Here is a 23786-nt window from a genome sequence, read left to right as displayed (position 1 = left end):
AAATAATTTATGTTTGTAAAATTTTATTGTCAACAAAATTATTTATTACGTAAATAAATTGAAATATTCAATTAATTTTATATATTCATGGTCTGTATATAAGTACATATGTATGTATATTGTTGTTATATACATATATGTATGATCATTCATATTCATTCATTCGTTTTCATTGCCATGCGCACACGGTCGTGGTCATATACACCCGTGCATGCGTGTTAATGCAAACTCCAAACTCGCATTGTAAATAAACAATATACTATGAGCAACTGAAGTAACAAAATGTGAAAATAACGTATAACTGTATTAACAATGGAAAACGATTGTTCAGCGATCGTTTATGTTGCGAATGAAGACAAGGAATTATCTCTTACAATTACTTATGGACAAACAATTGAAGACCTTTGTATTAAGGTAAAATAATTTTAAAAAACTATATTTCCTCATAACTCTATTTCTTATTATTTTGAGGTTAAATGAATATTTTATTTAGAATTTTACAAGATATTGAATAGTTTTATTGGTATTTTGCAAATATCAACTAAACTTGAATGTGTGTGTTGAGTGAAATTAAAATTGAATTAAAATTTATTTTTCACTTTAACTGTTTAAAGATCTAATATAAATTTTGATGAAACTTAGACTTAATTAAAAATGTAATGTAATGTGTACAAGAATATAATAACAACTTTTTAAATTAAATTTATCCTATTTATTTTAGCAAATATTTAAATTTGCATTTTTATTTACATAAAGAATCATTTTTTAGGCCTGTAAATCTCTTGATATAGGTCCAGTAGCCAGGCATCTTTTTACTCTTAGAGATCATTATACGAAACTTTGGTATCCATCAGCATACCCCCTGGAAATGAAAGATAAAAACAAATATGACTTTCGGTTAAGATTTAAACCTTCAAGCTTACACAGACTAAAGCAGGTTGACATAAAAGCCTACGATTATTATTTTCAACAGGCACGTTCAGATGTTATGGATAGTAACGTACCAGACATTGTTTATGAAAGACATAAACAAGAATTAATTGGTCTTGGTGTTAGTGATATGTATAGGTTTGTATAATGTATTTAATTCAATCACCTAATGATTTATTTATTTATATTTTCATTTTTAGTGTAATATAGAAATATTTTATATTGTTATTTATGAAATATTTTTATAAATATGGAATTTGTAAGAATTATTATTTCAATTAATTTGCTTTTTGATTCTGGTATGGGTTTTATTAATTAAATAAAGTTCGAGTTTTGTAAAACATTAATTCAATTTTTGTTGTCTTTTTATAGAGTGATGTTAGAAAAAAAAATATCAAGAGAAACAGTGCAAGCGGAATACAGAAAATATATTCCTAAAGAATGTATAAAGCGTCATGCATTTTTTATTAAAAAACCAATTCAGAATGCACTTCGTAAAATATCTGGATATGATGCAAATTATGTTAAAGAACAGTATTTGAAACAATTTGAATGTATGGCACCAAATTACCCATATGAAGAATATGAAGCTTTAATGGATAGAGGTCTTCAAGATCCTCCAGCAAAAATTACTTTAAGAGTCAATTTTAATGAAGTAAAATATTGCGAAACAATTACTAATCCATGGATTACATTATGTGCAATCGAAGATTTATGTTTTGTTTCTATAAGGTTTTAAATTTATTGTTAAATATAATAGATAAATATTAGAAACAAGATTTAAACGTAATTTTTACATTTTTTATCAGAAAAATGTCTTTTTGTAGTAGAAACAGTATTATGCATTATAATGAAATCAATCTTTAATATTTTTATACTCAAATCTTTTTTGTTATTCAGTAGTTTACTATTCAATTGTCTACAGAAAGAATAAGATAGAGGATACTATCATTTCATAAGAAATATTTGTTTGTAAATTGTATTTAATATATCACAATTGAATACATTATATTATTATCGTTTATATATATTTTTGTATATTTTATTTTTAAAGAAAATTAAAAATATTATCTTTATCTGTAGGAATAGTTTCCTTTTTTTTCTTAGTAAAAGACAATATTTCTTAGTGAAAATAGTTCTTGTTCTTATAGATCTTGTTGATATAAAATTATAATTGTCATTTATTCATAGTCGCAATTTCTGTGTCGAACCATTATTATAGAAATTAAATTTGATTTGAAACTATTACGTATTGTAATAAAAATATTCTTTCTTAAGAAAAATCAAATTTAGTACTACTACTATTTTTCTCTTAAATATTGAAACTTAACGTAATAAAATTTAACTAAAATTCTTTTCCTTTGAGCACTGAACATCTTAATATAATATTATAATTAACACCTTTTTGTTTGTAATATTTCAGTACTTCAAATTTTAATATTTCTATTATTTTCTAGACAAGATAACACAGTGGAAATATCAAGAAAGAATGGTATACCTTCATACTTAATATTTTTGAACAATGCGATTTTAGTGTCCTTTGTTTCTGCTCTGGATGGTTACTATCGCCTAGCAGTTAAATGGACATTTAATTTATGTGGAGAAATTGTCACCCCTTCTTTAGAAAGGTTACATAAATTAAAATGTCATGGTCCAGTTGGGTAAGATTTCATTTACTTAATTTAATATAGTGTTACAGTATAAAATTTTATAAAAGTATAAGAACATAACATTAAAATTTTATTTTAGGCAAGAATTTTCATATATGAAACTCCAACAAAAGCGTGCTAATAAACCAGGTTCTTATATACTTAGAGAGAGTGAAACAGAGTACAATGTATATTATTTAGATGCATGCAATAAGGAAGGAAAATTATTTTCAAAGAGAATAGAAGAAAGGATTGAATCAGATGATTTCACTATTACTGGTGTTTCTAGTCGATACAATACATTGGCACAATGTGTCTCATCTTTCCAAGATTCCGAAGGACAGCCATATCTTTCAGAATGTTTACCGCCATCAGAATATGGTAAATTAAGAACGTTTTTTTAGTTTTATTTTGATCTGTTGTAATAATGTTAGTAAGAGAAAGAATTAACTTGCTTTTTTAGATAAATCATCATTATTACTTTGTGCTCCTGAAAGTGCAGTTAGTGAAGTTGCAGCTGATGAACAAATAGTTGCTTCAGTTTTAGAAACTGGACCTCGTTGTGTACCTCAAAATCAGTTAGAAATTTACAAACCTTTTTTAAGAACTACTAGGATTCAACAATATTCACCAACAGCTCTTTATAGAGCAATTTGGAGATTAACTAAAGGAAAAAAATTAGAAGTTGCTCTGAAAATTTTAAAACAAGAAGAAGAAATACATTTTACAAAAGAATTTTTGGAACTTGCTGGAAAATGGTCCCTATTGCGTTCAAACGCTGTTGTAAGGTGAATAACGTTTTGAATAGATTGGCACATAAAATAAGTATAAATCGTAATTAATATTATATAATTATTTTTTATTTTATATATTTTAATATTATATGAAATAATGTAATAATTAAAATATCTTAAGTTATAGTATAACAAATATTAGTAACGTTTTTAAATTTATGTATATCATATTTATACTACAATGACTTTATATGTTGTATTAGATTATATGGTTTAACAGTAACACCATCCATTGGGATGCTTCTGGAATTGGTACGACATGGCTCTCTTGATGAATATTTACGTAGTTCTTCTTCTCAAACTATCAAAACTGTAGATATGGTAGAAGCAACAGCTTGTTTAGCCACTGCTCTTTGGCATCTTGAAGAGAATGGTGTAGTTCATGGTAACATTAGATGCAATAAACTGCTAGTACATGCCCATACTAATAATAGTTTTGTCGTAAAACTTGCCGATCCGGGGATATTTGTATATAAAGAAACAGATATTCACTGGTTACCTCCAGAAACTTATAATGATCCAGAATTGGCTAGACATAGTTTTCAGGCAGATGTTTGGGCTGTTGGAACAACAATTTGGCAAATATTTGCTAGGTAAAGCTTTTTAATAAACAAAATCTACAAATCTTTTGTTATTTCATTATAATTTTGATTTAGTTTAGTCATAGAATTGTTTTCATAGTATAAAGCTATGTAGTAAATAAAATAAACTTGTTTTAATAGCATAAATTATAAAACACGTGTGTTTAATAATATAGTAATTTATCACAAATATTTTATAAGTCCAATTATGATTTAGCATTGATTTAACAAATAAAAGTAAAATTTATAAAAATAAAATTTAATATGTGTGTATGCTATTTAATCCTAGGGGAGCCACATTACAAGAATTCCGAAATACTGCTATTATGAAGAAATATTATGAATCTGGAAAACGTTTACCTATTCCAAATGGTTGTCCTATGGACGTATATAGGTTGATGCTTGAATGTTGGGGAGATTCAAGTGGTTCTAGAAAACAACCTCAAGCAATTATGAGAGACATTAATCAAATTCTGTATCAAGTATACAATTCTCGCAGAAGTCATACGTACGCAACAGCTTTCCCTAAAACACTTACTCCTGAATTGAAAAAATTTGAGCAAGATAACTCTGACTCCAGCGATAATAGGTCAATAAATAGTGAATCAAGAAGTAGTAGTCTTTCTACAGACAATACAAGTCTTCAATGGAATGGCACTGATGATAGTAAGAGTTTCTTTGCTATAGTAACATTGTTTTAACAAAATTTAAAAATTTATTTTATTTAAATTTTAGGCATACAAAGTTTAATTAACACCAATGATAATTATATAGGCAGTACAGAAGACCTCTCTGCATATTTAGGTTGGTTATCTAATGCAAGAAGAGATTCAGAAGGGTGTTCAATTTCTCAAAATAACATTCCTAACATGAACTGTATTGAACACTCCACTCAAGCTCTACGAATAGGACACCCTGGTGATTTAGGCGAGGTAATAAAATAATAAATTAATTGATTGAATATATTTCAACATCTAAATTTAATAGTTGCTACTTATAAGTTTAAAGAATAAAAATAATTTAACCAAATCGTGTTTTCTAAAAATTAATGGTTTTAATTAATTATAATAAACTTAACACATAATATTAATATAAAAATAGGTAATGGGAAGAAATGAACCTGGAACAGAAGAAGATTGTGGATCTGGAAGAAGTAGCAATGGTTCTTTAGGTCAAATGCGAGGCATTTATGAATTAGATATCGATTGTAATATAATTCTGCAAGGCAGAATCGGTCAAGGTTTTTATGGGGAAGTTTATAGAGGTACTTTGGAAAGAGAAAATGGGAAAGATATTGAACCACAACAAGTTGCTATAAAAAAATTGAAAACAAGAGCACTTGAAGCAGATATAAGAGACTTTGAAAGAGAGATTGCTATAATGAAGGTTAATTTAATGATTCAGTTAACTTTTAATTTATTTTTTGTGCAATTTAATATTAACATTGCAATATTAAAACTGTAATAGATATTAATCAAATGAAATTGCAGACCTTGAAACATCCAAATGTAGTGGAAATTCTCGGTGTAATATCAGAACCTGAAGTTTGCTTGGTAATGGAATATGTAAAACATGGTTCATTGCAAAGTTATCTAACAATTCACAAACAAGAATTGACTCATAAAAGACTATTAGGGTTTGCTTTAGATATTGCAACAGGAATGGATTATTTAGGTAGTATGAGTATTGTTCATAGAGATCTTGCTGCAAGAAACATTTTAGTTGCAGATGAAAATAAAGTTAAAATCAGTGATTTTGGATTAGCTCAAGTTACTGGAAAAAATGATTACTACATTTTACAAACTGATCGAGGCCTTCCTATTAAATGGTAAGTTATAGATATAACGAAATTATGTGTTCTTGAGTTTCTATTCTATTCTAGAAAGCCTTTCTTTTTAAGGTATGCTCCAGAAAGTATTAGAGATGGAAAATTTTCTACTCGATCAGATGTATGGTCATTTGGTGTGACAATGTATGAAACATTTGGCTTTGGAGAAGAACCACGTTTACCCGGCCTTGATTCAAGTATAGACCGTCTTCAAAATGAACAAGAAAAAGGAAGTACTGAATTGTTGGCTGCATTAGAAAGAGGTACTCGTCTTCCTTGTCCATCTACTTGTCCACAAGCAATTTATGTAAAACTCATGTATCCTTGCTGGCATTTACAAAGCCATCAGAGACCAGATTTTGCAACTCTTTGCAAGGATATTAAAGATCTTCTTGCTCAATACTAAAAGGCAAAGATAGAAAATAAAAAATACATATGAAATTAAATGTAAGTTAGGCAATTTTAACTTTAAATTATGTAAAAAATTTGTACAATTTTAATTTTAATAATTTATGGAACTTTGGTATATCTATTTGTCAAAGTTAAATTGAACTTTTTCAAATTTATGAACATTAAGTAGCAATATATTAATTCAAATTTAATAGTTAAGTAAATATGCAAATTGGTAGGTTTTACTTAGAGTATAACTTGACCTTAATTAAAAAATTTATATGAAATTATTATTATAAGTAATTGTTGTAATTATTCAAAAGGGAAGGTATTAATGTAGCTATTTCCTGTTGTCATATATTATTTACTTTAGCATTACGAAAATAAATTTAAATTGTGAATTTGTAAAGAGATACAATTTAATATAAAGTAGAATGAATTCCACAGAATTCTTTCCTTGTGTATATGTATATATAGGAGTTCTTTTTACATACAAGTAAATACTTATTGTAAAAAAATTAGTATCTTTGCTTTTTGTAAGAAATAAATGATCATTTCATTAATTATATCACAAAATTGAGATTAAGATGAAAAAATAATATTTGTAAAAGTTAAGTAACTGCAATCATATATATGTTTAATACAATAAACATTAAAAGATTTGTTGAATTGGTATATTCATTACAGTATCATTAAGAATTAAGCCTAAATAAGTAAAGTTCGTATAATATATTATACTGTAGTTTGTTAATATTGAAAAAAACTAATACGTCTTTTCACGATTTTAATCTTTAAGCACAAATTTAATTGATCTCTTTCGTAGAAAAGTTTATTTCTGAAATATATGTGTATATTTATCTAATATATGTATATCTACATATAATATTACACAAGCGTACACATAGTGCTACAAAAGTTAAGATATATGTATACTTAAAATAATCTTATCAAAAATCTGCACATATGTATATGTAATTTTTGTTAACTATGTAATATGTTTTTGTCAAAGAAATTTAAAACTTATTTTGTAGTCTTAATATTTGTCTATCTTTTGTAAATATTTTCAACCAAAATATTTCGGAAATTTGTTAACATAAACTAAATGCTTTTTAATTAGGATTACATAGTATTTTTATAAAAATTTTATTACATTGATCAATAACTCTGTTTAATATTAAAAATTTTAATATCAAACAATTGAAATGAAGTTTTAAACTTTCAATCGAATTGTTACTGTAATATATTGAAATATTCTATAAATGTTAATACAATTACAAAGAGTAAGAAATGAATAAAGAAATGGTTACATTTAATTTTTTATTTCGTTTTCACAATTACACGATGTATATATGTATATATACATATATATAAATATATATGCATATAATTATGAATTTGAATTAGCGTTCGGTCCACGTCGACGACTGTAAGTTTGAACCACGTTAACGAATCTTCGATTGTATTGAATCCGCCTTTTAGCTCGACCTGTTTTCTTTTTACTCTTTTCTTGTTTCTCCACCTGTGTAATGGAAAAGAATATTTGAAATAATATTTAAAAAAAAAATGTAGTAAGGCAAATTTACGAAAATTGAAACATTCATTATAATTTCTGCTTTCTATGCGTGATATTTTCTATAATACTTGTCCTAGTGATTATTTCAAAGAGTATTGTTGGAAAGAGATATATCCATTCTTTTCTTTCAATCATACTGTTGATTCTAATCAAAATAATTGATAAATTCTTTCTACAATGAAATATTCTATGATTTTCTAATTGATAAAACCAAGATAGTTGCTGATTATCCGAGTCCTTGTCAATATATAATTTTTCTTGATATATCTGAAGTTTTACTTCTTTCTATATGAATTCACCATATGATAGTATTTTTGAAAAAAAAAAGAAAAAAGAGAGAAAAATATTTTTCAATAAAAAGTTCGAGTTCAATAATTATATAAAGTGAATATGTTTATCATATGACATCAAAAATATTGTATTGGTACAGTTAATATTCTAAGAGCAAAGGGTTAAGAATTGACTAAATGTGACTTTAAACTGTATATTTCTTACGAATGTTTTAATCATTTTAAAAATTAACAAAGGAATGTGTGTTATGTACGTTGATACCGGATTGTCTTACAATGTAGAATCAATGTGTTGTTTTATATGATAGATGCATATTTGGATAGATGATAAGATGTTATTTAAGCTGATTTTAGAATTTAGTACATTAGTCTACAATATCTATTTTTCCTTAATTTTGTATGACTATGTATGAATATTGTATGACTTAATTACCTTTGGAGTTTGAGCTTTTACTTTTCCAGCACGCGCTAAAGATCCATGGACCTTACCTTAAAAATTAAAGTAATACTTGATTATTTATGTTAAAATAATTTTATATTTGTAAACTTAAAGATCAATAATATCTAGAGGTGTACGAAAACGTAGAGTCTGATTCCTGAAACCATCTTGAGATTTTGAAAATATAGGGATTTCCAAGAATTTCGAGAATCAAGGTTTGAGACTATCTTAGGATAGATATTTAACAACATGTCTTATATTAATATATTGTTTCTGACAATAGTTTCAAATTATTAATATAACACATAAAAGTAACTTTTAATTACTTAGATAGATACTTGCAATAGTTTTCGACAGTATGTGATTCTCATAAAAAGATTAAATTAGGCATATAATACAGCTCGGGAAGTCTGTGAATTACAATAAATGCAAATACAGTGTCTGCCCATCCCATAACATAGTCGTATGCAAACTAATCTCAAAATGATGTTCAGGTTCTCTAAATTCTTAAAATCCCAGATATTTCCCACATCCCTAATAATATATAAATTTCGAAAAGAATAAAAATTTTCTTAATTGTCAAAACTTACCACCAGGAAGAGAAACTGTTAATTCTAGAACATTTGATGTAAGATCTCCAACTAAAGTATCGTTTTCTAATAAGAGACCAGAACAGTACAAGTTAAATTCTGTATTTACAGCACCCTTTGTCTCAACAATTTTTCTCTGGAAAAAATTAAAATAAATTTTAATTATTATTATCTTATATTTAATTATTAAAGGCTCTAGGATCTAATCTTTCATCACTTCACGGCAAATAGTATTATTTACCTATAGCACTTTTAAAATATTTACTACAGTGATAAGATACTAAAGAATATAAAAGAAAATTATATCGTTATCACTATATTATAAACAAGAGTGTTTAATTGCCTTATCATATATCAATATTACTTCCTTTAAAAATTTCAAAGTTTCTTTAATTCGTATAACTGTTGACATACATTCGCGAATGGTGTTCAATGAAAGATTTATTTGACCACCAGCTCATAAGTTTGTCATTTGATATTGCGTCGTTGCTCGTTCCAGAGGCATAAAGCTTAGACTCCAGATTATCATTGCGACGCAAATGATTAAATACATATCAAGATAATATTATCGATTTTATACATACATAATAATTACTTATATATAGAATAATTATTTATATTACATGCCAATCCCCTTTTAAAGTCCAAAAGACAGGAAAATAAAGTTATCTATCTATAAATAATTTAATTATATATACATTAATTTTAATTATTGAAAATTATTTATATTTTTAAAAATAAAAATATTGTCAATAGAATATTGTGATAAAAGATAATATATTTCAAATTATTTTTTAATTAATGTAAATAAAGACCTTTCACTTATAATATATAAATATGTATGAAACAAAAAGACTCTTTTCTTATTTCAAAGAGCACATTTCAGAAAACATATTGTATCAAATTAAATTCTGTAATAAACTAATTACAATAACAATATTACTATTTTTTCTACCATACCTTTATGTCTGCAATAGTCTCATTTTCATGTGACTCGACCACAGTTGTATGTTCACCTCTGATGTGTAACTGCATGTTTACAGTATCTGCAAAAACATAATTTAATATTTTAAGAAAATAATTAATATCTACCTAAGATATTTACTTTATATGAAATTCTACTTTATTATTAATTAACCTATGAGCAATTATGAATATATATGCCTGCCTACAGATATAATGCTATAATTCAATTAACATAAAATATATTTAAGGAAATATAAATGTTGAAAATAATTATACATTTCATATCAATTAATTAAAAATATGTATGTATAAACTACAAACTTGTACGAACTGATCACACAAAGGACGAATGACTAAGATTAACACGTGTTACTAAAAGAACCATATTTAATTTTAAAATAGTTGTTTTTCTTAAAAAGATATTCCAACTAATATCAAATATAATTATAAAAATACTGTACTTTAATAAATCAACGCTGTAACAATACCTATCACACTAAAATGAGGAAACGTGGAAATTTACACTTGCAAGCGACGCAGTACTGACTAATCGACGCAATACTGACTAACGGGATCCTTATGTTGAAGTTGTTGGAGATTATGAAGAACTATCGATAATCCTATATCGATTAATCGATTAATCGATTTTGTTTTAAAATCGCAAATAACAATTTTTCGATATTCTGTTAAACTTAATATTTATTTTACATATTATTTAACAGCATATTGCAAAAATATTGAAGGGAAATTATGATTGTTTAAGAATAGGAGGATTAATTATAATATCACGTGTACTGTAATTATATTTTCATAAATATTTAATTTTATATATAAAAATATATAATTCACATATATAGGAAAACTATTATTAATTTTAATTAACATCGAAAAATTTATATTTGAAGATACAAAAGCTTAAATAATATTTCTTAAAATACTGAAGATTCTTAAGTAGACATAGTTAACCAATCAAATTTCGATTTATACCTTTCATATGCATGAAAGTATGTATATATATAATATAGTGAACACACAAATACCTATTGAGTATAAAAATTTTCAACCGTTATCACCTTAGCCTAACCTTAAATTAGAATTTAATACAAGATTAAATAATAAATCTTAAAAGCATAATCTTGTTTTTGTTATAGTTGAGAATAACATTTTATCAAATATCTTATTAAGATACTGAAGGTTATAGATCCCATGGCATTTCCACTGAACGATCAGATTTATACAAAATCTTTTACTCCTAGAGAATACCAAGTAAGAGGGAATTTTCTAAATTATTTAAAGGATTTTAAGAAAATATATTGTTATATACAATATTTAAAATAAATATTATTGCAGGTAGAATTATTTTATGCTGCTAAAGATAAAGACATTATTGTTTGTTTAGGTAAAAATTATGAACAAACTTTTATTGTTATAAAATTAATCCAAGAATTTGCTACAAACAATAGGAGGTAATAACATATAGTTATAGTTAGTTTTTCTTCTTGGAGAATTCTTGCATTATTTTATTAAATTTCTTTTAAAATTATTTATTGCAAATTGTTAATTTAGATTATTAAGTGAAGGAGGAAGACGATCATTGTTCATATTGACAGATGAAGAAAAATGTACAATAAAAGCAAGCTACATACAACAACTGACAGATTTAAAAGTATTATTATGTGACACTTGTTCACTTACAGAATTTATAGAAAACTTTGAAACTTCTCATGTAAGGAATATTAGTGTCTTATCATTAATATGTTTACCAACATATATTATTATTATTATACTACTAACTTCTTGAATTTCTTATAAATTATTTTTAATAATTTTTTTAGGTACTAGTTACAACTGCTAAGACATGTGCACAATTATTGACAGATGGAAAAATTTTACCATGTCAGATAAATCTAGTCATAATTGATGAGTGCCATAAATCTATAGACAATAACAAGCTAAAATTTATTTTACAAACTATTTTGGCATGTGAGAATGTTCCTAGAATCATTGGATTAGCTGTACCATTGTTTAATTTAACACAAGAGCCTGGAAGATTAGGATTGGAAATAGAAAAAGTAGAAGACACATTTCAATGTGAAGTTGAAACAGCTAGTGATATATTATCTATATTGCGGTATGTATATTCTAGTATGCAAGATAAATCTTATGGTTAGGGTAAGAAATACAAAAAATTGATTAGTATAAAAAGCTTTCTTCTCATAATTTTGCTTGTTTCATAAGTTCAATATAATGTACTAAGAACAAATCTTTTTTTGTAAAAAAATTTTTAAAAGTATTAGTAATTGGTTCTATTAAGTCTTGAATTAAAGTAAACATATGTACATTTTATCTTTGAGATAACTCTATGCTAGAAGACACAAATATATTAAATTTTAAAATTTTTTAGCTTATTACAGAATAATTAATTTTTCTAATATTATATCTTAATATTATCTTAGATAAAAAGGTATTCAGAATTCTATTAAAAAGATATACTGCAATTTTTAGGTGCATGATAGATATATGAAATGAAATGTAATCTTAGGAAAATACATTTTAACATTTCTTCTTTATATTTTTTTTTTTCTATTTTTAATGAAACAAAAAATAAAGTTATTATAATTATATGATTCTAATATATGATATTTTTACTCAGTAGTGATCTTTTTTTAAATAGGTATAGCCCTAAGCCTAAAGAATATGTAGTAGAATATGCTAAAAATGAAAAAGGAAAATTACATACTACTATGGAAAACTATATATTGCATGCTCTTGAATTTTTACGTGATCATCGTCATGATCCAACTGAGATTTACAATGAAGAATTTTATGAAGACATCCAAAAAATACCAGATCCTACAGAGAAACCTTTTGAGATGATGCAAGACTTTCTGTACATATTAGAAACTCTTGGACCATGGTGTGCAGATCGTGCTGCACTGGCTCTTCTAATTTTAATAGAAAAATTAAAAGTAAAAACACCTTATGAAAGACATTACCTATTATTAAACATGGTAGCATCTGTTTTCACAAAAATACGAGCTTTATGTGATAATACATTTGAAGTTTTATCTGAAAAGGAAAGAATATATAAATATACTACTCCAAAGGTTCATAGATTATTGCAAATTTTAAAAACATATACACCGTATTATAATAAAAATATTAATAAGACTGATAATAAACTAAATGAAAATATTCCTCAAAAGTTACCAGTAAATAATAGGGGAAAACCACCCAGAGCATCACGACACATGCGTGGTATTACAGATTCTGACTTACTTTGTGGAGTAATTTTTGTAAATAAGGCATTTGTGGCAAAAGTGTTGTTTTATTTGTTAAACGAAATATCTATGCATGATAAAGACTTTCATTTTTTGTCACCTCTTTATACGATTGAGAGGAATATTGAAGATATTAGTTATTCAAAAGATTTAGAAATAGAACATAGAAAACAAGAAGAAGTTTTGAAAAGATTTAGGATACATGAATGTAATTTATTAATTTCGACTTCAATTTTAGAAGAAGGTTAGTCACTAATTTATCTTATTATTACTATATAACTTATTTTAAATGCTATTTTATTAATACTATACTAATATACCGTTTTATGTTTGTTAGGTATAGATATTCCCAAATGCAATTTCGTAATGAGGTACGATTTTCCAAAAACTTATCAGTCATATGTACAATGTAAAAGTCGTGCAAGAGCTACAGATGCATTATATGTGTTATTAGTACCACAAGAAATGTCAAAGGAGTATATATGGCAGCTAGCTCAATATCATTACATAGAAAAGGTATTAAATTATGGTATATTCTTTTTAATTACTTTAATTATTCGTTATGGTAAAATTTAATGGAATGTATGAACTGGATCTGATGTTTGATTAATGACTATATTGTCTGCTCGATTTAATTTAGTCATAAACTTCAGTGTGTACCAGTTTTAATATCAGTCATTTAATGTGGTTCATTACCTGTGTCCATTCCAGTCGAAAGTTTTAATGGAAGAGCATCAATCTATTTTGTAGACTTTGTTAGTAAAATGTTCTAATAACGAACCGTCTGAAGAAGAAGAAAATGAAGCAGACATGTATGCTGCTATGATACCACATTATAAACCGCTTGATGGAGATAATGCACCTAAAGTTACTTTTAATTCTGCTATATCACTAGTAAACAGGTAGTATAAAATTATGAATAGAAAACAACGAAAACACTTTAAATATTTTATAATCATAATTCTAGAAATTGTTTCATATTATTATAAAATTTTATTTGTTTAGATACTGTGCAAAATTACCTAGTGATACTTTTACAAGATTAACTCCAGAATGGTCCATTCGAGAAATGATTGTTGATAATAAATTTATGTACACATGTTCTTTACGACTTCCTATAAATTCTCCAGTAAAATATGTTGTATTGGTAAATATTTTTGTTCTTTATAATGAAAGCATAATATTAAATCTTCTCCAATATGTATGTGTGTTTGTGAATTATTGTATATTATACTATTAAGATATTATTTCAGTCATATCCTATGCCTAATAGAGCTATGGCAAGACGAATGGCTGCTTTACAGTTATGCATTGATTTACACAGAAAAAAGGAACTAGACGATAATTTGTTACCCATTGGGAAGGAAAATTTTAAAGCTAAACCAGAGGATGCAGAAGTGCCTGCTCTACCAGATGAAAGTAAAGTGAATTTTTCTGAAGCTCGACCGGGAACAACCAAGCGCAGACAATATTATTATAAAAAGGTTTTATTCATAAAAGATAAAAATTATAGTAATATATACTTTATTTAATCCTAATATTAAATTGTGCTGCATAGACAGCTGAGGCATTAACAGATTGTAGACCAATAATTGGAGTTCCTTCTTATTTATATCATATTAATCTGGTTTTGAGTTGTCCTTTACCTGAAGAGCAAAATACAAGAGGTCGACGTATATATCCTCCTGAGGAATCAGCGATTGGTTTTGGTATAATAACATTAAAAGAAATTCCTAAGGTAGTCATAATCTCACACACACACACACACACACAAAGTGTAAATTGTTTGCAATATTAATCATTAACTTTCCATTTTAGTTATGTCCATTTCCCATTTATACTAGATCTGGGGAAGTTCATGTAAAATTAAAACTTAGTAAACAGACTATAGTTCTAAATGAAATGCAAGTAGAAAAAATTGCTATTTTTCTTAATTATACTTTTACAAATGTATTAAGATTACAACAATATTTGATGCTTTTTGATCCTAATGCTTCAGAGAACTCATATATGATTGTACCTGTGAAATTAGGTAACTGTGAACATTCTTAAAAATATTATCATTATTTATATTATATCTGATATTATATACATACATATTATATACAAATTATTTTATATACAAATCTATTTTTTTCAGATGAACAATCTGACGTCATTGTAGATTGGAATTTCTTAGAATGTATATATAAAAATCGAAATGCAGGGCCAACTAAAGTTCCCGAAGAAATTAGAAAAAATTTCAAGTTTGATGCATCAAAATACCATGATGCAGTAATTATGCCGTGGTATAGAAGTCAGGATCAACCTCAGGTATTTTAATGAAAATCTAATATGAATGAAAAAACGTTACAATTGAAATACATTATATTTTCTTGCTCGTTTTAGTACTTTTATGTTGCTGAAATTTGTACAAATTTAAATCCCAAATCTTCTTTTCCTGGTGATGATTATAGCACTTTTGAAGAATATTATCTTAAAAAATATGATATACAGATACAAAATTTAGATCAACCTTTACTAGATGTGGATCACACATCAGCTAGATTGAATTTTTTAACACCAAGGTAGATATCATGCAAAATATATGATTATATTTCAAATTGTTTTTGTAATTATATTTATAATTGTTTTATTTATAATTTATAATATTTATAATATATATATATATATATTATATATATACACACAATATTATTATTAAATAAATATGAAATAAAATAAATATACTATATTTATATCAAATATTTTATTTTAGGTATGTTAATCGGAAAGGTGTTGCTTTACCAACAAGCAGTGAAGAAACAAAACGGGCAAAACGGGAAAATCTGGAGCAAAAACAAATTCTTGTTGCTGAATTATGCGCAATTCATCCTTTTCCAGCTTCACTTTGGAGACAAGCAGTTTGTTTACCTTGTATTTTATATAGAATTAATGCTCTATTACTTGCTAATCAAATACGGTGTCAAGTTGCACGAATGATAAATTTAGGACAGGAAAATTTAAATTTCGGTAGATATAAAATTATAGAAGTTACTTCTGGAGTTTTCGTTTTTTGATTTTAATGTGAAAATATTTTAGATTTTGAATGGCCACCATTAGATTTTGGTTGGAGTTTAGCCGAGGTTTTAAAGAAATCTAAGGAATCTGAAAAAGCAAAGTTAGCCAGAAATGAAACTATCCAACAAAATTCTACAAATGATACAATTGATAATAAATGTCAAAATATACCTAAAGATATAATAGACAGTTTACACAAATCAGATAAAGAAGACTTGAATGAAAATAATTACGAATTTCAAATAAAAAATGATAAGATAATCGAAATAGGGGAACAAATGTCAAATGACGAAAATGAATTAGAAATCGGTACTTGGTCAAGCGACATGGCAATGAATTCTCTGGATTTTGAAACAAATAATTTAAAGTCATTTCCCTTAAATGTAACTGTTTTACCAAATGATTTTAACTGGAGTGATATTCGATACGGATCCCCTGCATGTGAATCAGATTTCGACGGTTATGAATCAGACGATATTTATAGCGATGGATTTGTCGATACTTCCGATGAAAGTGAAGATGAAAATAGAGGGTTACGAATTGCTTACATGGGAGAAAATATTGCAGAAGCTGTAGAAGACGAGAAACAGATGTCTAAGCAAGAGACCAATAAAAAAATTTTGGATTTGCTAGAAACTGAGAAAAGTTTGGATGACGTTTTATGGTCGTACATGGAAGAGAAAGAGAATTCTTCAATTACGAAGCATAGACAAGCTCATTACGAATTTGCTAAAGTAAGAGAATGTGAAATAATGCAAAATGGATCTTTTATATCCTGTGATAATGAAATTGCAATAAAAAGAAAAGCTTCATGTAATTTACAATGTGAAGAAAATTTGCCAAATTATAAACACAAGGATTATGTAGAAACTGTAGTCGAAAAATTCACTAAAGAAATATTAAATAACAATGATACTGTACAACTGATAAAAAAGGATTCTAATCCATCGAAATTTACATATCATTCAGATAGTAATCTTTTTAGCTTTGATTTTCAACCAGAATTAGAAAACCATGCGGGCCCAAGTCCCAGTTTAATCTTACAAGCTTTAACTATGTCCAATGCAAATGATGGTATTAACTTAGAACGTTTAGAAACTATTGGTGATTCTTTTTTGAAATATGCTATAACTACTTATTTATATTGTACATATGATAATATACACGAAGGCAAGCTTAGTCACTTGAGATCTAAACAGGTATACAAAATTCGAAATATTAATTAGCTTTGTTGGTTGTAATAATTTATTTTAATATAATGAAAACTTTTTAGGTCAGTAATTTAAATTTATACAGATTAGGCAGACAAAAAATGTTAGGTGAGAGCATGATAGCAACAAAATTCGAACCACATGACAATTGGTTACCTCCCTGTTATTATGTTCCAAAGGAACTTGAACAAGCATTAATTAAATCTGGTGTACCTTCTACTTTGTGGAATCAAGCCGACATTCCAGCTTTACAAGCCGTAAATCCTTCTGAAATAACTCAATTAGTTCGAGAAACGGAACAAAAATTGGGTGTCATGAAAACTGAACTTGATCGGAATGAGACATCACTTTCGAATAATTTAGATAACATGCGTTGTTTTATACCGTACAATTTAATTACGCAACATAGCATTCCCGATAAAAGTATCGCAGATTGCGTGGAAGCGTTAATTGGAGCTTATTTAATTGCTTGTGGATCTAGAGGTGCATTACTTTTCATGGCTTGGTTAGGGATTCATGTTTTACCTACAGAAGAGATTACAATTATACAAGAATCAGAACCAAGAGAAAGAGTTCCAGGTAGTACCCCATATATAAAGGGAACAAACGAAAAAGGACAAACAACATGGACACAGGTATCTATAATTGATTTATATAGTTATAAGTAAATATCATATATCAAGCATATCAATTATTGTAGATTCGTTATGGGAAATTGGAAGAACCACAAAATCCCTTACTTCGATACATTCCTGATCCAGAGCAAGAATTAAAAATGATGCTTGATGGTTATGAAGAATTAGAGAAAAGTATAGGATATGAATTTCATAACATTAGTTATTTATTACAAGCATTTACTCATGCATCATATCAACCTAATAGGCTGACAGATTGTTACCAACGTTTGGAGTTTCTTGGAGATGCTGTTTTAGGTAGCAAATAATTGGTTCTTTTCATTCTAGTATAATTTCCAATAGTGAAAAATTTAATGTAAAAAATTATAATTCTAGATTATTTAATAACAAGACATTTATATGAAGATGGTCGTCAACATTCTCCAGGTGCTTTAACAGATTTACGATCCGCCTTAGTTAATAATACTATATTTGCTTCTTTAGCTGTAAGATGTGGTTTTCATAAATATTTTCGACATCTTTCTCCTGGTCTAAGTATTGTCATAAATCGTTTCGTTAGGATTCAACAAGAAAATGGACATTCTATTAGCGAAGAAGTAAGAAGCTTTAAACAAATTTGCTTATATATATGCATTACATGTGTGTCTATATTTCATTATTATTATTTGTTTCTTTCTAAGTATTATTTAATTGGAGAAGAAGAATGTGAAGAAGCTGAAGATGTAGAAGTACCAAAAGCATTAGGTGATGTTTTTGAATCACTAGCTGGTGCAATTTATTTAGATAGTGGAATGTCCTTGGATGCAGTATGGAGCGTCTATTACGCCATTATGAAAAATGAAATTGGTAACTTTTTAAAATATCTTTTATCTAATTACAAAGATAAATTTTTTATGAAAAGAAACAACAGGGATATTTCACCATTTCAGAACAATTCAGCACCAATGTTCCTAAATCTCCAATTCGTGAACTATTAGAATTAGAGCCTGAAACAGCAAAGTTTGGAAAACCAGAAAAATTGGCTGATGGACGAAGAGTTCGAGTTACAGTGGATGTTTTTGGTAAGGGCTCTTTTAAAGGAATTGGCAGAAATTACAGAATTGCAAAATGTACTGCAGCAAAGTGTGCTTTAAAAAAGCTGAAGAAGATGCAGAATTATTCAAGAGATAAACTATGATAGCATATACAATATTAGATCAAAATGAAAACATAAAATAAGATTAATTTCTGTATTACTGTTAAAATATATTTCTACAAAATTGTATTCATAAATACTTATAAATTTGTAATATAAACAAATTTTATGCATTCTAGGCTAAAATAACATTGCACTAACGTTATAGAATGGATTTATGAATTGCACGAATTAATAGAAACGATATATATCGAAGTTTATTATTACAATTAACGAAACAAAATTTTGGGGAAGAAGCGTAAATATATTATTATATTGTAAATATTTAAACAATCATATAAAAAGTACTTAAAAATTCCAAAACTATTTTTCAAATATGCTATATTGAAATATGTAGTTCTGGCATTCAATGTATCATAAGTATTAATTTAATCAATTGTAAGTAACTTTTTTCTATGACATAAAATATCTTTCGAGCATCTCATTACCTTATAAATTATGCAATTTGTTGTTTACCAATTTTCCTCAAAATTCTAGTCAACACATTATATGCTTTTTAAACATATTTTCCCAGTATTAAAAAGATTTAGAACCGGTGGAATTTTTTATAATAAAAATATACACAATAAACATATTGTATAGAAAGATCAATATGTATTAGGAAAATTAATAGCTAAATTTAAAAAGTTAAAAATTAATATCTTCTTTCTTAATGAAGTTGTTTCCAATGAAGTTGTAAAATTTTTTATACCTTTAAATTTTTATCAATACCTAATTATTATTTATTAAGAAATTGGCAATTTCGATTTCAAGTAAAATTATGAAAAATGTATAATCTAAAACGGAAATTACATCATATGGTCATAGTTTTATACAATATGATAAGTTTAAGATTGTTATATAATGTTTATAGATTACAACATAACATAATCGTAGTAACTAGCATTACTCTTCTTTTTTTTGTAGAAACGAATATTTGTCATGTAAGTTGTACGAATTTTTTGTAATAAATGTTTTTAATTACATAAAATAAGAGAATGAATTTTAAATTGTGCTATAAAATTAAATTTTTTTAATACGATACAATAATTTTATTATATGTATATTTAAATATATTAAAACTTTCAATTAGAAATTTCACGATGGTTATTAGACGACATATATATTTATAGTTTTTCGAGATTCGATTGTGTCTTTAATAATGTGTTGGTTCTGATGTTTTATGAACATTGCAGTTCACGTTTTCGAGGAAGGCTTGAAACAGAATAGTATTGTAATGTTCACGAACCATTGGAATAAAGACCAATGCGCTATTAAAAACACGATCAGAACCCGAAGAACCACCCGAAGAAAATATAATATATATACAATTTAATATCTTTTTATATCTATTTAAAATGAAAATGTTAAGAGCCAAACTGGCTATAAAAAAGAGCTATAGCAGGATCTTCACATTTGCATGTAATTAACACGTCTCGAAATTTATCTAAGATTTGTAATAATTGCGATCTACGAATATTTTCTAAATACATAATTTCTTCTAAATGATGACCTCCATTAAAGTAACCAAGACGGCATAATCTGTCAAGTAATTTTCTGTCATCAGAAGGAATATCATACTCCTCTGATTGATAATTGTATATTCCATTTTCTTTATGAAGTGTTATTGATAGTTCTTCATTTATATCAGCTGAAGTACCTTTTGGAACATCACTTAAGTTACATGCACTACTACTGTCTGTGATTTCATTTATATTATGATTCAATTCATCTTTTGCATCCTTAAAAAATATGTGGCAAATTATAATTAAGAAATAATTTAATTTATAGTTAAAAATAAATTTCTTTAAACTTACCAATGATACTCGTCCGTGTACAGTTGGCATATATTGTACATATGTATGTAGTTGTAAAAGTAAATGATTCTTTAATAACCATATTATTATTTTTACTAATTGTGTTTGTTGTTGTGACTGGCTCAAAGGATTTAACTGTTGACTTATGGAAATTGGTAGTGAAAAATCACTGAGAACCTATTACCAGTAGAAATTTAATTTTACATACAACTCGAATAATATAAAATTATATAAACAATTCTTTCACATACTTGTAAAAGACAAAGTCCAGGAAATTCTTCAGAAAATACCTCTAACAATTGATTTGTAATAATAGCATCTGGTGATACAACATAAACATTGTTTTCACAAAGAGGATAAATTATAGTAGCTTTAGCCCAATATATTAAATGCCCAGTCAATTGAAAAACTTGAGTTAGTGTTAAGTCAGAATCAGCAGCTAGAGTTTGTAGACTCTTTAAAGGACTATACATTTGGATTAGGCGTTTAAGTGCAGGGGAAGAATCTATTGGAAGTGAATCTAATAAATCCAAAGGTTCAATGAGTAATAAAATACCGTGATAAGGCCTTAAACTGTTTAAACACCTGCAATAAAGTTTAATGTTCAATATTTACTTCAATTTGTAATTATTGAATATAATATTTACCTGTCTATTATTTCTGGATTGATAACAAATCCTTTTTTATGAGATTGATGAACTTTTTGTGGGAGACAGAAACGTACTTGAATCCATTTATTAATCATAATATTGATTATACCAGAAGTAGTAAGACTACTAAACACAGACTTCAAATCACGTGAAAGTGAACTTCTTTGCAATATTAATTCATATGGCGACTCATCGCAATCACTTTCACCTTCTGATCTATAAATACATATAAGAAGTTCTGATTGTTATTCTTTTATCACACATATAATTCTATATACCTAGTAGCAACTTCATCATGAGTAGAAACCATAATCTTTATTTCTTCTGTTAAAAATCCACATCTCTTTTCTTCATGTCTCAAAGCTATGCCTAACCTAAGATAAATAACACTTGAAATTTTGTCTTTCATATATCATGCTTTTATAATATAATATATGACAAACCTTCTACTTAAATCATAATAACATTTTACTATAGAATGGCTAGCTTGAGCTTGAAGGGCAAAAACTATATTAAAAAGCATCGAAGAATTAACCTCTTTCATTCCATGAGATGGAACTAAAGTTGGGTGTCCAACAAAACGGACATCATTTACTTTTAATTCGAACTTTTGTTCACATAATTCTGGTTTAACAGCAAATAATGTAGATAATACTTCATCAGTTACTCCAGTCAAATTTCCATTGCTTATGTTAGAGATTGGAAAAGGTAAAGACTGTTAATAAAATTTATTGAATGTTATTAAATTACTTTATTTGTGCAATGATATCATGTGATATTGAATTAATAACATTTGTCGCAAAGAACTAGGTCAGAATATTATATGAAACAGACCTGTAATAAATCCTCCGTGATAGTCAAAGAATAAGGATTTTTTCTTCTAGTACATTGATTAGAATCTCGTGTATGTTTCGCTACGTGTGGATATCGAAATAAAAGTCTATCACCTTTACTATCACTTTTCACAAGAATTATACTTAATGGATTTATCTCCATAACTGCTGTTAATTGATATAGAGGTTATATGAAATCTTGTCATCAATAAATTATTAACCAGAAAATTTAATTAGTTAGAAAGGAAATCGGTAAATATATAATCGGCAAAAATATAAACTCGAAATAATTTTATATTCGAGATATAAATACCATTTTTCTGAGTAAACATTTTTTGACATATTGTTCATTACGTTTTACCGGAACCACGCGGTTTAGATATTACGCTATTCTTAAGTTTAACACACATGCATTTTGGTTTAAAAAACATGGTTTTTTAAAGATTCGTTTAAGAAATTTGTACTGCAAATTCATAGATATCATATGATTATAATTAAACATTTAATTGTATGTTTAAGTAGTCAAATTATTTCTCGTGTTTAGTGTACTGATTACAGTGGTAATGTGTTTAAACATTTATCATTCTTTATCCTGTTTTTGAATACTATAGGATTGTTTTGTCTCCAATCTATGTCTATTATAATATTTTAATAAAATTTATATTTTAATTTAAGAAACAACAATCTAATCACCTTACATTAATTATTGTCACTAGCAGAATATCAAAAAAGATATTGAAAAACCCAAGAACGACTTTTGGAATAACGTCTGATTGCACTTATACTCATACTACTGACAATACATCTAAAGACTTATTTTATTCATGCAATTAATTCATTAATGCTTATTTACATTCAATATTTTTGAACGAATTAAAAATAAAATTTGTAAAATTATTATATGCAGTATACATACAATTATTAAATACTATAAAATACTATAAAATTTTAATGTGTAATATATAATTCTCTCTCTATATACATTGTACATACATATAATACTTTGAAATTGTATCTTAATACACTGTACCTTTTTCTAAACTTTAAATATTGCGGCTACGCAATAATCTCCTGTAAATATGCGATAAAATACAT

The 23786-nt window shown here is 26.6% G+C and overlaps 4 protein-coding genes across 9 annotated transcripts; 2 read left to right on the top strand and 2 right to left on the bottom strand.

Moving 5' to 3' along the window:
- The first annotated feature begins 161 nt into the window (after nt 1-161).
- LOC126875049 (tyrosine-protein kinase hopscotch) lies at nt 162-7209 on the top strand. Of its 4 annotated transcripts, none has more exons than XM_050637645.1 (12): nt 162-414; nt 770-1068; nt 1303-1662; nt 2388-2591; nt 2680-2960; nt 3043-3367; nt 3577-3966; nt 4244-4620; nt 4729-4886; nt 5056-5340; nt 5445-5782; nt 5855-7209. In XM_050637645.1, the coding sequence occupies exons 1-12, from the start codon at nt 313-315 to the stop codon at nt 6186-6188; spliced, it is 3453 nt and encodes a 1150-aa protein (XP_050493602.1). In that variant the 5' UTR covers nt 162-312; the 3' UTR covers nt 6189-7209. The 4 variants fall into 4 exon arrangements, with proteins under 4 accessions (XP_050493602.1, XP_050493604.1, XP_050493601.1 ...); XM_050637647.1 differs by having other exon boundaries at nt 163-414; nt 4690-4886; nt 5837-5964; XM_050637644.1 differs by having other exon boundaries at nt 164-414; nt 4690-4886.
- Nucleotides 7210-7475: 266 nt separating this feature from the next.
- Nucleotides 7476-10661, bottom strand: LOC126875052 (FAU ubiquitin-like and ribosomal protein S30). Of its 2 annotated transcripts, none has more exons than XM_050637660.1 (5): nt 10519-10661; nt 10025-10110; nt 9065-9200; nt 8469-8524; nt 7476-7691 (listed from the first exon to the last, which is right to left on the bottom strand). In XM_050637660.1, exons 2-5 carry the CDS (start codon nt 10097-10099, stop codon nt 7560-7562), a joined length of 399 nt encoding a protein of 132 aa, XP_050493617.1. In that variant the 5' UTR covers nt 10100-10110; nt 10519-10661; the 3' UTR covers nt 7476-7559. The 2 variants fall into 2 exon arrangements, with proteins under 2 accessions (XP_050493617.1, XP_050493618.1); XM_050637661.1 differs by having other exon boundaries at nt 10492-10636.
- A 391-nt stretch (nt 10662-11052) lies between these two features.
- LOC126875255 (endoribonuclease Dcr-1) lies at nt 11053-19481 on the top strand. The gene is made up of 20 exons (XM_050638084.1): nt 11053-11296; nt 11381-11496; nt 11597-11756; nt 11866-12161; nt 12705-13555; nt 13649-13827; nt 14062-14213; nt 14317-14458; nt 14565-14795; nt 14870-15049; nt 15130-15343; nt 15452-15624; nt 15700-15878; nt 16070-16323; nt 16393-17570; nt 17645-18217; nt 18283-18514; nt 18593-18813; nt 18898-19063; nt 19147-19481. The coding sequence occupies exons 1-20, from the start codon at nt 11237-11239 to the stop codon at nt 19392-19394; spliced, it is 5805 nt and encodes a 1934-aa protein (XP_050494041.1). The 5' UTR covers nt 11053-11236; the 3' UTR covers nt 19395-19481.
- Nucleotides 19482-20715: 1234 nt separating this feature from the next.
- On the bottom strand, nt 20716-23741 carry LOC126875263 (GATOR complex protein NPRL3). 2 transcript variants are annotated; one of them, XM_050638113.1, is made up of 8 exons: nt 23722-23741; nt 22693-22859; nt 22302-22573; nt 22137-22232; nt 21856-22074; nt 21460-21793; nt 21209-21385; nt 20716-21133 (listed from the first exon to the last, which is right to left on the bottom strand). In XM_050638113.1, the coding sequence occupies exons 2-8, from the start codon at nt 22852-22854 to the stop codon at nt 20759-20761; spliced, it is 1635 nt and encodes a 544-aa protein (XP_050494070.1). In that variant the 5' UTR covers nt 22855-22859; nt 23722-23741; the 3' UTR covers nt 20716-20758. The 2 variants fall into 2 exon arrangements, with proteins under 2 accessions (XP_050494070.1, XP_050494069.1); XM_050638112.1 differs by lacking the exon at nt 23722-23741 and adding an exon at nt 23005-23582.
- Nucleotides 23742-23786: the final 45 nt, after the last annotated feature.

The sequence above is a fragment of the Bombus huntii genome, chromosome 17, assembly GCF_024542735.1.
Source record: "Bombus huntii isolate Logan2020A chromosome 17, iyBomHunt1.1, whole genome shotgun sequence".
NCBI lineage: Eukaryota > Metazoa > Arthropoda > Insecta > Hymenoptera > Apidae > Bombus > Bombus huntii.
Note: the sequence above shows the minus strand (reverse complement) of the source record. Positions and strands in the feature narration are given on the sequence as shown.